At 45.2% G+C, this 14,267-nt stretch overlaps 1 protein-coding gene across 1 annotated transcript in view; it reads right to left on the reverse strand.

Moving 5' to 3' along the window:
• LOC119432968 (voltage-dependent calcium channel type A subunit alpha-1) overlaps window positions 1–8,300 on the reverse strand; it is a 472,601-nt gene extending 464,301 nt beyond the window's left edge. The window contains exon 1 of the mRNA XM_049671300.1: window positions 8,116–8,300. Within this exon, the coding sequence (XP_049527257.1) occupies window positions 8,116–8,198 (83 nt within the window). The 5' untranslated portion in view covers window positions 8,199–8,300. The remainder of the gene's footprint in view (window positions 1–8,115) is intronic.
• Window positions 8,301–14,267: the final 5,967 nt, after the last annotated feature.

The raw sequence follows: 14,267 nt of genomic DNA on the forward strand, positions 1-14,267 counted from the left end.
ACGAGCTTAAGAAGTGCGCCAAGTGAACTTAAAGAGGTGCGTGCGCAGAGCGGCTGAAATGCTTGATGCACTTGCCGCTGGATGTCTCTTCCGCGGTTGTGCGAGACATTACATCTACCAAGGTCGCATAATCCCGACGAAAAAGCATTATGTTGACGTCAAGAGTCTGGTTGAAAGCCTTTTTAAAAATTATTATTATTATTATTATTATTATTATTATTATTATTATTATTATTATTATTATTATTATTATTATTATTATTATTATTATTATTATTATTATTATTATTATTATTATTTTGCGGAACTAAAATAGTAATTCACTCGAATATTGCTTATAGTATTTAAACCAAGCGAAACTTGCCGTTGCAAGGCGACTATTTTGTGGTACGTCGGTGGTGGGTAGCTTTTAACGAATGATTCAACATTCCTTAACAGAACCCCGACACGGCTTCAGGTTTGGCGCGAAAAACATTATATCAGCTTCTATGCCGCTGCCTCCAATCGATCACCGAACGCCATCATGTGCAGTGCCTGTGGGAGGGCCCAGAGTGGAACAGCGGACTTGATCGCATGCATGAAACCTTTAGCGTTTAGCGATGTTCGTTGCATCCACATGTGACAGTTTCAGAAACACTCACGTACTTGTGCAAACGCATTTAATGTCTTTTTTTTTTGTTGTTGTTGTTGTTTAGAAGTGGGACTAAATGTTTATTACTTCTTTAGCCCAGTGCCGAGTAGCAAGAGCTCATTCCTGCATGTCTAGTGTACCCGCCTTCTGTGTTTTATTTCTCGATTTGTCAACATTCGCATATTTATTAAATTACGAAAACCTTTAATGCAGGTTATTGAAAAGCCGGCTAACCCAACATCAGTACTAAACGCAGGCGAGGGCAAGAGAAAATATAAAAAGAGAAACAATGGGGGGAAACATAATTAGGGCAAATGGAATACCTTTCATCATTGACGAACTCTAGTAAACACGAAATAGGGCCGTGGTAGTCGCTAGATTGTGTACTCGAAGAGCACATCATAAACAAGAGTTCCTAGCCTCCCGCTCGTTCGTACCATTAAAACTCTATCACATCGCTTGCAGATCCGGCGGTTCGCAACTCGAATCGCTAGGCGGACTCACTAAATCTGAATAGCTGTAGCATCACAAGCTGTGCCTTCCTAATGCCGTATGCTGTTTGCATAGTAGCAAAACAGCATCAGTAAGCTGCACATACGTTTTCGCGCTTAGTGATCCTGAAACGTAATGCAAGAAGGCATGTATGGACCGGCGACAGAGCTCTCCCGCCTTTGTGAATCCGCCTCAGCAACAAGTTGCCGACAACCACTGTGAATAGGCCACGACTTTTAGGGGTTAGGTTTACCATTTGCATTACGGCTCCTTGATTGAGCAACGCTAAAAATACGAACCGTAACGAATCACTGCCGTTCGCTTGTTGCAAGAATTCAACAAACCTCACTTACACGGTTCTCATTTGAACAATATTGTTAAGGAGCAATATGACATCAAGTTTGAAATGCAGCTGTAAGGTAAGAAATAGCAATAAGCAGATAAGCTTCGCAGCGTTCTGGATGCATGCGCGAACTGCTATACGTCGCGAACAGTGCGCACTCGTCGGCCAATTTTTCAGGACAACAAAAGAATCTTAGCAGGGAAGGCCGCAGAAAGCCCACGATGTGGCGACAGTTGAAAAGTGCTTCATCAGCGCCGGCTCGTTCGGTGGTTGCAAATTTTCCGCGAACCTTTTAAGCACACTTTACTTTCGCGGGAGAATTGGAAAAGTCCATTAAGCTCCCCTGGGTAATTTTTCTTCTCCTCAGCGATGCTGACAACACTGAGTGCCCTTTCAAATATAGTCATACAAATACTTGTCTCCTTCTTAAATGAAAATTATACTGCTCGATTTTTTAAAGACCACTCTAACGTACATATACTATTGCCCACGTGCATGTATGCTCACTTCTCAATGTATTGTTATTGTAGAGTATTGCAAGCCCAGGTGCTTAAAACATTTTTTCTTTCCTCTTTTTTCTGTTTTGTTTTTGTATCACCGAAGATTAAGGTCCAGCCTCGAAAATGTTCTTTTTTTTTCTTCTTTTTTTATGTCAGCTTCGCGAATTGCATATATGATTATGGCAAGGAAACGTACGCCAAGATAGGAACAAAACAATTGCTGGCTATCTTAAAATCGTTGGAACAATTTGGAAAAACGGCTCTTAACATATATATATATATATATATATATATATATATCAAGAAGGCACCCGCGTTACGTTAAATCGTAATAAGCCACGCCGAAGACACTTACTACTGCAGGATTTGCCGTCTCTATTCACGCAGAGGCGGAAGAAGGTTGGTAGTAATTGGTTCATATATTTTTTTCTTTTCGTCTAACTTTTAGCTGCCACTAAATACGAGTACACTGACACCGGACTACTGACGCTGTAACAGCACGCACGCTGCTGTGACCCAATGGCTACGGCATTCTGGTCATCAGCACGAGGGCGTGGGTTCGATTCCCAGCCGGGCGGCGACCGCATTCCGCTGGGGGTGAAACGCAAAAACCACTCGTGCGTAAGTGATCGACGTTGGGCTAGTTGGTGTTGCATATGGGCGGGGAGACAGCGCGTAAGACGAGAACAACGTATATATTTAAGCGCACGTTAAAGAACCCGTGATAGTCAAAATTAATCTAGAGCCCACCACTATATATACGGCGTCTTTCGTAACTCACTGGGCAGTTTCACGAAGTGAAGCCTCACAATTTTAATTCGTCACACACACAACTCGCGCGTCCGTGTGTGAGACTGGATTTTGGAGTCACTGTGCATATAAGTAAGAACTGAGGCCGTGCCGAGCTCGTTGAAAAATTGTCCCAATATCCTTGCGATGAAAACGGTTATTTCTATCCTAGTAAACTTGAGCGGAACGAGAAAGTTTATACATGACACAATTCGTGGATCGTTTATGTTTACACACTGCACCAGTTAAAAGCTACGCCCAGATGTTAACACCATTTCAGGTCCGGGCCCACTGTGAGACGACAATGCGGTGACGTCACGAGAGCGAAGATGACGTCTGTGGCTTGCCCAGGGGAGGATGCTCCCAGGAGCGGCGTATATGCACCATGCACCTGTACTACATATATCTAGATGCATCTAAGGCTTCCACACCCATTGTGTGACAGCGGCAAAGAAAGCTTCCTTTTAAATAAAAGCTAAGGAGTTGGTTTGCAAGAAAGGGTCGGGCGCGAAAATGAACGAGCAAATAGTGGCTAGTGTGCGTGTGTGCAGCGTGGTGCACCGTGCGTGACAAAAAAAAAAAAAAAAAAGCGTTCCCTCACTCGCCTTCCCGTGCGCCCAGCAAGCGGCGCATCGCGGAGCCTGTCGCCAATATTTGTTGACAGTCCCGGCGTCGTTAACCCGCGCCGCCGGCTCGCGACCATATTGTGTCGCCTGAAGGAACGCATCGGTTGTATACCGACCGAAGAGTCTGTGTATACCAGCCGGGACCAATGCTGACGTCGAGGATAACTCTTTGGTCGCTCTCTTTTCTGATTTTTTTTAACTTTTCTGCAAACTTGAGTCTGAGGACCATCGACTGCCCCTCGAGCTTCTGTTTGATGCTCGATTCGCGGACGATGGACTGCGAGCCTAGCGTCGCGAAGAGCTTTGTTAGCAAGTATAGCCCCCGCAACGCGGACTCTTTTTCAAGCCGCCGCAGCTTTCCTTACATCCCGCGTTATTGCTATTTTTAGTCTCACAGCAGCAGCTTGACTCCCACGTAGGGCTTTCGAAATGTAACTTTTCGGATGCAAGAACGTGTATAGCTGCAAACGGTTGAACCCAGTAGAAAACAAACGTAAAAAAAATAAGAACACCCACTGTTGTTTTGGTAACCGGAATGCTGTCTCGAACTACAGAGGGGGGATGGGCAGAAGGAAAAACGGTGGGAGAAAATCCACTTCTTTCCTGCCTGTCGACTTCTTAGAGGCGTATGAGAATCAACAAATTCACCGGAGAACGCCCACGTGGTCACGACGCACCTCATCGTATTGCAAGTCAGGGGAAAAGCCTCCTGCCAGCTGAAGGATAAAATGCGCTGAACTGACGGACTCGCGAAGGCGATGTTGTGGAAAGCCCGGGCAGATCAAACTCGCCCTCCCCGTGAGTTTGAGATGAGATGAAGCATAATTTATTCATAGTTTTCGCGTTGCACTGAAATAACAGAACAGAGTCGCACTTTTGTAGGGCGCACAAATACTTCCCGCGCTAGAAAATTTTGAGGCCCTGTAGAAATCCCCTTCAAGCAAGCCGCCACTCTGTCTTTCTCTGCTTGAAAGTCCAGGCAAGGATTGTTTCAAGAAAATGTGTCAGCCGACATTCTATTTGAACCTCTTCTAGCCGGTTGTCGAAACAAGCTTCTAAATCCGAACGGCACGCGTAAGCCAGATAAATCCTGGTTTCGACGTCATGTGTACTAGTACATCGAACAAAAAACGGGTCAGCGTGTCACCATCTCTGACTAAGAAAATAATGTTCTATTCTGCACAAGGGGTTTCCAAAGCGGGTGCACACTCTAACAATACTCATACGGCTGCATCTATTGAGGTGCACAAATGAGTCCAAGTTATGGCGGTCATGACGTGCTTTGGATTCCTGCAATCGCTTCTGGCGTATGCAGTCTGCAAAAGCAAAGCCTTCGAGATCGCTTTCAACCGTCGCTGAAGAATGAATTAGGATGCCACCTATTGTAGTCGCCACCTCTGCAATACTACTATTTTGCAGGCATGCCATACGGTGCGGGACACCTCAGGCGCCAGGTCAGAGGTTGTACAGTGCGAAAATGTGCGAATACAAAGACACTGTTTCGTGTTCCACTATGCTTTTCAGTTTTTCGAGAAGTGCCCAGACATCTCGCCCGCTGGTATACTAATGGTGTGAAATTAGTGATGGATGTTATTATTTCGAAGTGTTATTCATATAATTATTTCGAAGTGCTAGTCAAATTTTTTCTCAGTAATAAAGAAAATGGCCATAAGAGGTTAATGACCGTCTGTTTCAGGCGCCTGTGCGAAGATCGTACCTTAGCTGCTTAGTTTCCGAAAAAAAAAAAAAAAAAACTCCCCAGCAAGTTTGAAGGAGTTCAAAGAAAAGCACTTAGGGTCATTTTTAACAAAGTTAACCGAACATATTCGCCCACAGAACTGCTTAAGAAGGCTGGATTACTAACCATAACAAAACCGGGCGAAATTGGCACGCTTAACGGTAATGTACCAACTAAATGTACCACCTAAATATAGACAAGTGCCGTTATATTAAGCAATCCGCAGCAAGAACTATCCGCCAGAAACACTGCCATACCCTTGCTTCACACAAATTCCATACAGATGCACTCAAATTCTCGTTTGTTCCCTGGCGATCAGAGAAGGCAAATAACCTGACCCCCTCCATTACCAGTAGCATATCCTTAGCCCATTTTTCTAAACTAATTGAAAGCGATTCGCTATAGCCTCCCAATTTCAAAACAGTGTTATGTTTTTGTCTTTGTTCTCATGTAAGTCACGTGCGAATGTCATTTTGTCTGTGCAATTTACTTTTGCAGAGCTTATTGTATGCCTTACAGCCGTAAATTGGGCGACCTTTGGTTGTAAATGTTTTATTTTTTTCCTTGTACTAAATCCCTGTTTCTATTTTTCCTCCTGTTGTAATCCCTATCGGGATTGATAGTATAAATAAATAAATAAATAAATAAATAAATAAATAAATAAATAAATAAATAAATAAATAAATAAATAAATAAATAAATAAATAAATAAATAAATAAATACCATAAATAAATAAATTAAATATAGCGGAAACTCATCTCGTATATCAGCCTTTGAGACTGCATGAATCTAAACTAAACGAGAACATTTGGGGCCCGCGCGCAACTGCATTGTTCCAACGCCAGAGATTCTGCTTGCAAAAGCCAGTTGCTTTCATGATTCTTACTGACGAAAGTACTGAAGCACAAATAACGCAGCTGAGCAAATCCAGTTTAATAGGCAAGACATTTATGAAGGCGTAACTGTCAACGCCATTCAAAACAAGTGTGAAATCATACCAGTTTTACCACAATATCCCCACAATGACGCGCATTAAGAAAATGGTGATCTCACTCCTTTGTCCTTGTTTTTGTTTTTTTCGGTGACTATTTACCCGTGAAGACGAGTAAGTTGTGCGATTCGAATTTATTTATTTGAAATACCTTGCACGCCCGTAGAAGAAGCACCTATTTTAAAGACTAGATAATTGTTGGTAACGTTAAAATTGTGTTTGGTTCCTGGAATACGTGACTTGCAAATTAACTTCAAACTGTAACTTTAAACACTCCAGGGACATGCTTTTTCCTACCACTGCTGATAACTTCTAAGTAAAGAGTTGCTTTTTTTTCAGTAGTATTTGCTCCATCCACAATTTCCTTTAAATGAAGTAATTAGCACCATACCCAGTTACCTTTTTGCCGGCACTAAGTAACCTAATTACATTTCATAAGTAATACGTACATATCTGTAAATCAGACATAAATGATGCTAGTTCAGCAGTTTAGTAGCACATTCAATGTGCTAGTTCAACAGACTCGTTTGCGGTCGTCCATTTTAGCGCTTTATAGTGCAGAACTTTGTTTGAGTGTTTCTAACGCTCATAATTCCAGCGTGTTAACCAGTTTATGTTACACGGTATATAATCAATTACGCAACAGGATAAGCTCGAAACATAAATTGTGCTTGAATACTACGTCTCCAGATAAAGCAGGGAAATGAGAAAACATTTTACGAGTTTTGCAGCGATCCTAATATATCTCTCGCACGCTCTTGGTGACATCATTCAAGCTGCGTTTCACGAGGCAGCTGTTTGATGCGCACATAATACAGACAGCTTGCGGGTGAAATATTTTATGCAACTTCTTTTTTATTTGATATAATGTCAAATACACGTCATGTCTACGGCGCGCTAGTGCGTTTCGCGCACGCGGCAAAGTACTGGTAATGAAGAAACTAGCCCGTGAAGCCTCAAATCTTAGTGGATAAATCAATAAATCGGAGCAATTAACGTTCGCGGACGCTTGGGCAACAGAGACACATGCACGAAACCTTATCGGGCGAGGCGTTCTGTGTCGTTCGATCTTTCGTGATCGAACGTTCCACGAGAGCCAAATCGATTCGCATGCACCACAGAAGCGCGCACAGAGAGTGTTGTGCGCGCGGTCAAAGCTTCTACTCGGCTCCAGTCTTGCGGTAATGTGCCGAGAATGGATTCAGAAACTGGAGGTAAACAATTCTCGCGCTACATTGTTTCTTTCTTTTTCTTTCTTTCTTTTTTTTTTTTTGCCTGTTCTGCATTTTCAGTAACCGCGCTCCCAGAGACTGCGTACGCTCGAGATTACGCCTCGCGCCGACTGCAGTGAAGTGAATGCTTTATGGCCTGTTTCATCGAAACTCTTTTCCTAGCGCCTGACCGCGCGCAAAAAAAATATAAAATAAATAAAGTGACAATAACAAAGAGCGCATGATGCGTGCTCTATGCTGCAGGCAAGGCGTATACTGACCAAGATAAACATGCAACTTCTACCGCGCTGATTGAGACAATCAAGGAGAGCAAAAAAAAAAAAAAATGGCTTTGAAGTCGCGCTCCACAGGAGCGAGAAGTACACAAGCGCAAGGTTCAGCTGAGAACGCCAGTGCCTCGGAACGCAAGCAGCGGCGTTGGAAATGCGCACGAAGGTGGGACACTGAGCGCATTCACAGAGTCTCTTACAGAGCACGGAGTCGGTGTTGCACACACAGCACGGTGCTCGAGTGCTAGCGCGGGCAATGCTCGCCGCCCGCTGGCAAAATTCCGCCCCCACCGTCGACCCCATCATCTACGTCACGCACTCGGGAAGGGGGTACACACAGAAGCGCCAACAATAAGCTTGCCCATTGTCCCTCGCGGCTAATCCGTAAATGTCGCACTCGCGAAGCTCGGGGTGTTGCGTCTTCCGGCAGTCGCGGTCGACGCATCGCGTGCGAGCAGCCGAAGCGCGCAGGCGCAGCGAATACGAAGAGAGACACGTCCTACCTCTGTCGTGCCCGGAGGCGACGCTTTCGGCGCTCGGATATCCGCTCGCGCACCAGCCGCGGGAAGCGCAAGAAGCCCGACATGTCTTGTGCACTGCCACGTGTCTTCTCGTATCCCGGCGTGTACACACTGTTTCGGCTCGCCAAAACACAATGCGGCAGCGTCGCCGCACCTGCGGCCAGCGCAGCCCCGCGGCCATTGTTCCCAGACTGATGTGCACGAGGGTCCCCCGCGGCGCATCCACCCCTGGATGTCACGGCGTCGCCAAAGCTGTGCGCGCGACTGAAACATTAGCCGCGATCGCGCGAATCTTAAACCGCGTCGGAAAGTTGACAGAGAGAAAAAAACAGCAACAACAATGCGTATCGTGACTGATCAAAAGTGCAAGCGCGGGAACGCGCAAATTAAAGAGCGTACACGAGTGAGGATATGGTACAAGCTCTTTTTTGATTCATTTCGATTCCCCTCTTTTCGCGCAGCTAAACATGTCAAACGGCCTCCTTTTAATAAAACTGTTGCGCGCCTTCAAGGCGTTCGTACTTAGAAGAAGGAGGGTGCATGCATAGCGATGCGGCATCACCCGCAATGTTCGGCGCGTCACCTGCTTTCTCTGCTTTTTTCAGTTTTGCTTTGAAAATATCCGCGCATTGTATTCTGAATCAATTTAACGACACGTCAAAAACACGCCCGAGCGAAGTTTGTATAAGGAGGGCGTCGGCACTACAAAAACGTTTGCGATTCCTACCGTTTACTTGTCTTGAACCCTGACACTGGGCACGGTGAAGCTCACGAAGGAAACGTCGCGGCAGAAGAACAAAAAAAGAAGAAATGTAAATAATTTGGGCACCCGCACGCACTTTCGAGCTATAGCTTGCAGGGTTAACGACAACAGCCGAGTGTTCCCGTTGCAAGTTTGCTTGCTTTTCTTTTCATTCGTTAGTTTGTCGCAGGCGCCGTTTCCTGACAGCCTTGCCTGCGAATGAAGCTGGGCACGGAGGGAAAGGTAGGGGAATTCATTCCGGGACCCGCCTAGGGAGAAATAAACCGGTTTACGCCCAGTCGTTTCGGAGTCTCCGCTGCCGAAGCAGGATAAAATATGTACTCTCGTTTTCTCCTACTTTACCGTGCAGAGTCTGAACGAAACCGACGAATCCGCAAGCAATGCAGCGAGCTTAAAATCTGCAGCATGCGCAGCAGAGGTAGTAACAACACAAACGGCGCAATACTGACGAAGGAGAAGCGGTCGTGGTCTGCAATGTTGCGAACGCTATTCAGCATGTGTTACGTTACGGTTTTTCCTCCCCTCGTCCCTTCCTGTATACGTGTGACATAAGATATGCATGGAGAACAGTGAGGTCGGGGAGGGAGGTGGGCAGGAGCATACTTTTCTCTATTTCTTCCTTCGCAAGAAACGAACACTCTGCGGAGGAAAAAAAAAGTCACGATAGAGAAAAAAAGAAAAAAAAACTGTGCATAGATTTAGACCGGAAGAGAAAACTAGGTGCACGGCGGCGTCCGTGCTTGGGGGTTGACGCTGGCGGCAGGGTTCGAACAGTGGCTGCCGTAGCAACGCGTGACCTCCGTGAGATCCACCGCGACTCGACGTCGTGGCCCCTCTCAGCCCCGAAGCCGTATACTGCTGACAATGACAGCACGACGACACCTGGGGCAAAATTGACAGAGCCTTTCGTTCGTCCGCCAGAAGTTTTCGTCATTGGCCGACCGCCTTCGTGTTCGCTAGCGTCATTGCCCATGGCGCCTGTTCTTACGAGCCACGCTGGCGTGCGAACTGCCTTGTCAATATTACACGTGACCACGATGCCGTATAGGTGCCTCCGGAACTGAAAGTGAGCTGTGGATTATTGCCTCGAACGTGTTTGTGTATCCTCGCAGCGTTTGCGTTTGTCGGCGTTGCGACCATTTACTCAGAGCCACTCTACTGCGGTTAATTCTGTAAAAAACAAACGAAAAAGAATACAACACAAAATCATCTTCGTTTTCATCCTGACAGAATTTCCGATCAATACCGTAAACAAGTGGAAACAAGTGGCGATTAGCATGGCACATTGAAATTGAAATTGTTTATTTGCCATCCTGTAGATTCACAGATGGGGGGGACTGTAGAAAAAAAAGCTATACATCAACAGCTTGACGAGTCTACAATCCTTGTTTCTGCAGGGAGGCAGCATAACATATGCGCACATACATATACATACATATTATAGCTGTATACATAACTTCAATGACATGTTTCTCAAGAAACAAATGCAAAAAACACAGATACATAACGCTACCGGATATTACATCGAAACCATGTACATCAGTTTCAGTTCCTTGGATGATGATGTAAAAAGATCAAATCGGATCGAATTATAGTAATTTAACAGTGTTGGTATTACGTATTTAAGGCTTTGTTTCCCATAGTTTGAACGTGGTGCTGGTACTAACCAATCCTCAAAGTGTCTTGTAATGTAATTTGGAGCTTTTCTCTGGAGTTGGGCTAGAGTACGCAGGTTGCTGATATTTCGATGGATTTCCAGTTTATATACATGACTCAGACGATATCTGCAGAGATTGTGAGCTGGGATCACACCAGAGTTATTAAAGAAGGTTATTGTCGTTGCTGTGTAGGGAGCGTTATATGCGTGGCTGGAGATACTTCTTCTGTAACAGGTGAATATGTTCTAGATTGGTGGATGTTGTGTTACCCCATACTAATTGGCAATAGTTTAAATGTGATTGGAAAAGTGAATTGTACAGCAAGAGTTTAATACGTGTGGAAAGAATGTATCTCATACGGCCTACTACACCAGTTATTCTACTTATATTGCTTAGAACATATTTGACGTGAGTGTCCCATGACATGTTCGCTGAAAAGATGACACCTAGACATTTGAAAGTCTCGACTATTTCAATACTCCTTGAGTATAATACAATATCTTGATGGGGAGGTATTTGCTTGTTTTTCGGTCTGAATATAACTGCTTTTGTTTTGTTTGCATTTATCTTCATTGAATTCACTCGCGACCATTCCTCTAAGGATTTCATTGCATTGTTACATTGTTCTATAAGAACATGAATATTATTACCAGTGAAAAAAATACTCGTGTCGTCCGCATAAATAATAAACCTTGCCTGAGAATTAATATTGACGATATCATTCAGATGGATATTAAAAAGCAAAGGCGCTAGAATACTTCCCTGTGGCACTCCACAATGGACAGCTCTAGCCTTAGAAGTAAAAGTGTCGATTTTCACAATTTGTGTTCTATTAGATAAGTAAGATTTGACAAGAGATAATGCCTGCTCTCGTATTCCATAATAGTTTAATTTCTCCAATAAAATGTTATGGTCAACTAAATCAAAGGCCTTAGAGAAGTCTACGAAAATACCAACAACTATAGCTTTGTTTTCAAACTCTGTTAATATATATTCTTTCTGCTCTACTAATGCTAACTCGACTGATTTTTTCTTACGAAATCCAAATTGGTGTGGTGTTAACAGGTTATGTTTTTCAATGAACTTTGTCATCCTTGAATGCAAAATTTTTTCAAACACCTTTGAAAAGATTGGTAAAATGTATACCGGCCTGTAATTTCTTAAGTCATTACGATCCCCCTTTTTTATATAGAACGATTACTTTCGCAGACTGCATTTTCACTGGAAATATTGCCGATTCCAGACACATGTTAAAAATATGGGTGAGTGTTGGGGCAATAATTTCAACTACACGTTTAATTGGGCACACTTGAAAACCGTCAATGTCACAACTACTGCTATTGTTTAAGGTTTTTATCACTGACATGACGCCATGACACAGTATATGAAGCAATCAGAGTAAACTCGATACAAATGACGTTAGTGTTGGCGCCATCACTGCATAACTGATTAGCCCACTTCATTCAACGACGTAGATACCATGTGCTAACGTTAAGTCGCCCAAAAGCTCGCTGACGCACACAAAAACGCCTTGCAGCGCCGTTGCAGTGGCGAAACTCTCTTCGCGACAAATGCGATGCGGCGTCACTGACACCAGTGCCGGTGATGGACGCGGCAAGCGTCGCTGGCTGAGGGCCTTCCCGCCTATTCGCTTAAACGTGCGCTACCCCGGCCATACAGGATGTTTCAGTCAACTTGCGCCATGCCTTGAAAAAAGCAGGTTCACGGTACCCCAAGTATTGTTCAGTCCTCTTGAGCAACTTGCAGTAATTTTGTGATTAGCCTAGCTGACTGAATGACCAGCAGATATTAATGAGATTACACTTCAAGTTAGCGAGTTAAACGGAATACCCTCAAAAACAAGTCGTATGGTGTATTGAGAAATATTCGATCAATATGTTTCCATAAAGATATCTGCTGCGGGCTAAATTTCTTCGAGCCTCCTAAAAAAGCCTGTGATTTCTTTAAATCTGAATAACTGCAGCGTGACTACACCATTTGGGCATAGCGATACTAGTGCCCGCGAACAAGTTTCAATGAACATTGTGCGTTAAATGGAGATTGAACATATGAATAGGCTGTAACATTAAACGATGGCTCCAAAGAAAGCGGCTCGACAATCCTCTCGGAGGTATCGGACCAACACCCATTTCTCGGACGCATAGGCACCCTCTCCCACAACCTCCTCGCCGACTGCGATGGCTGAGTTCGATCGCTCGACTTGATAGGCGAAATGCATGTATACGTCACAGGGTCTGTCTGGATCAGTATGGCTTCTGACTCGACACGCTTGCGTCGAGTTCATGTAATCGAAGTTATGTACTCGCTATAACAAATTGTACTAGTACGTACACAACACACCGACGTACAATCATGGCTATACTGTTCTAAACGGCTAAGGTTGACTTGTTTAGGAGAAAGATTGAAGCTTGGACCTTCTTGGTTATAAGCAGCACGGTAGGATTCAAATAAAGAAAGAAACTACGAGAGGATGTGGACATTTCGCTCGAGGTGGTGCTATTACAGAGTCTGTGCAGTGTTTGCGCGGTTCGCAATCGTCGAATCTGCACATGTCCATGTAGATGATCGGTATGCCCGTCAGAATGTTTCTTCGATCTTAATCTCAACTCATCGAAATTGTCGTGATGACTTAGCTCTCGAGAGCTTTCAACTCCCGAAGGCTTTTTAATTAGTCGCACAGTTTTTCCTTTCGCCTTGCTTAAATTTACGGCTTTTACTACAGCGACTCCATTAGCGCCTTACACGGGTCCTCAGATGTTCAGGCGGCCCCACGTTTATCCCTAACGCAGTGAGCTAAATGGCAAACACGAACTACGACAAGTGGCGCCGAAATAAATGGAAAAGAAGTGCTCCCGCTTGCGCGTTTCCAAGAGGGCTTAAGGAGTGCGCATTAAGGCTTCTTCACTACCCCCGGCCCGCCCCATTCGCTAGCGAGGCGACCATCTTCTCGCGACGAGGGCTCCAGTTAAAATGATGTCGCTCGGTTTTTACTTCGCTTTCAATCTCTGCGCGGGTGCGACGAAAAAGACAGGGCTTATCCGAGAAGCCATTTAAAATACTCAAAATACGCTCCTTTTTTTTTAGCACACACACAAAAAAAAAAAGTACCGTGAGAGTGGGGGGGCACAGATGTAACGCGAGGTACGAGCGCCCTCACGAGAAAAGTCTAGAAGCGTGAGAGCGAGGAAAAACGAGGAAAAGAAAAAAGGCGGGAGAAAAGCGGGAAATACGACCCGCAGGCGCGTAAATTGGGGGGATTACATATGAAAAGCGCGCGCGGACCGCGGCGTCGGAGGCACCGCATGGCGACCCCGCGGCGGCTCTCGGCGCTAGCAGTAGAAGCCGACTGAAGAAGCCCCTCCGCCGAGCTATTTCGGGCCCCGGGCATCCAGGTAAACGCACATCGATCGGCTGCCAATCAAACAGAGATTCCCGGGGCCCGCTGAGGCCTCAGTCGCTGGCGCCGCCAGAGCCGGAGGCGCAACGCTTTCGCCCTAGTTTTCCGCGACGCGCTCGTCAAGCGCGCCCGCGCGGCTTTTCAAGCGTCGTTTGGTCGATGAAGGTAATCGGACGTGTCTTTCACTTGCCAGCATCGGAGAGCAGGCGGCTGCGAAAGGATTACGCACAAAGGGCGCCGGCCGCTCGATCGGTGCGCGCCGTACGCGACCCCCCGACGGGACGGTCCCGTGGAA

The sequence above is a fragment of the Dermacentor silvarum genome, chromosome 1 (genome assembly GCF_013339745.2).
Source record: "Dermacentor silvarum isolate Dsil-2018 chromosome 1, BIME_Dsil_1.4, whole genome shotgun sequence".
NCBI lineage: Eukaryota > Metazoa > Arthropoda > Arachnida > Ixodida > Ixodidae > Dermacentor > Dermacentor silvarum.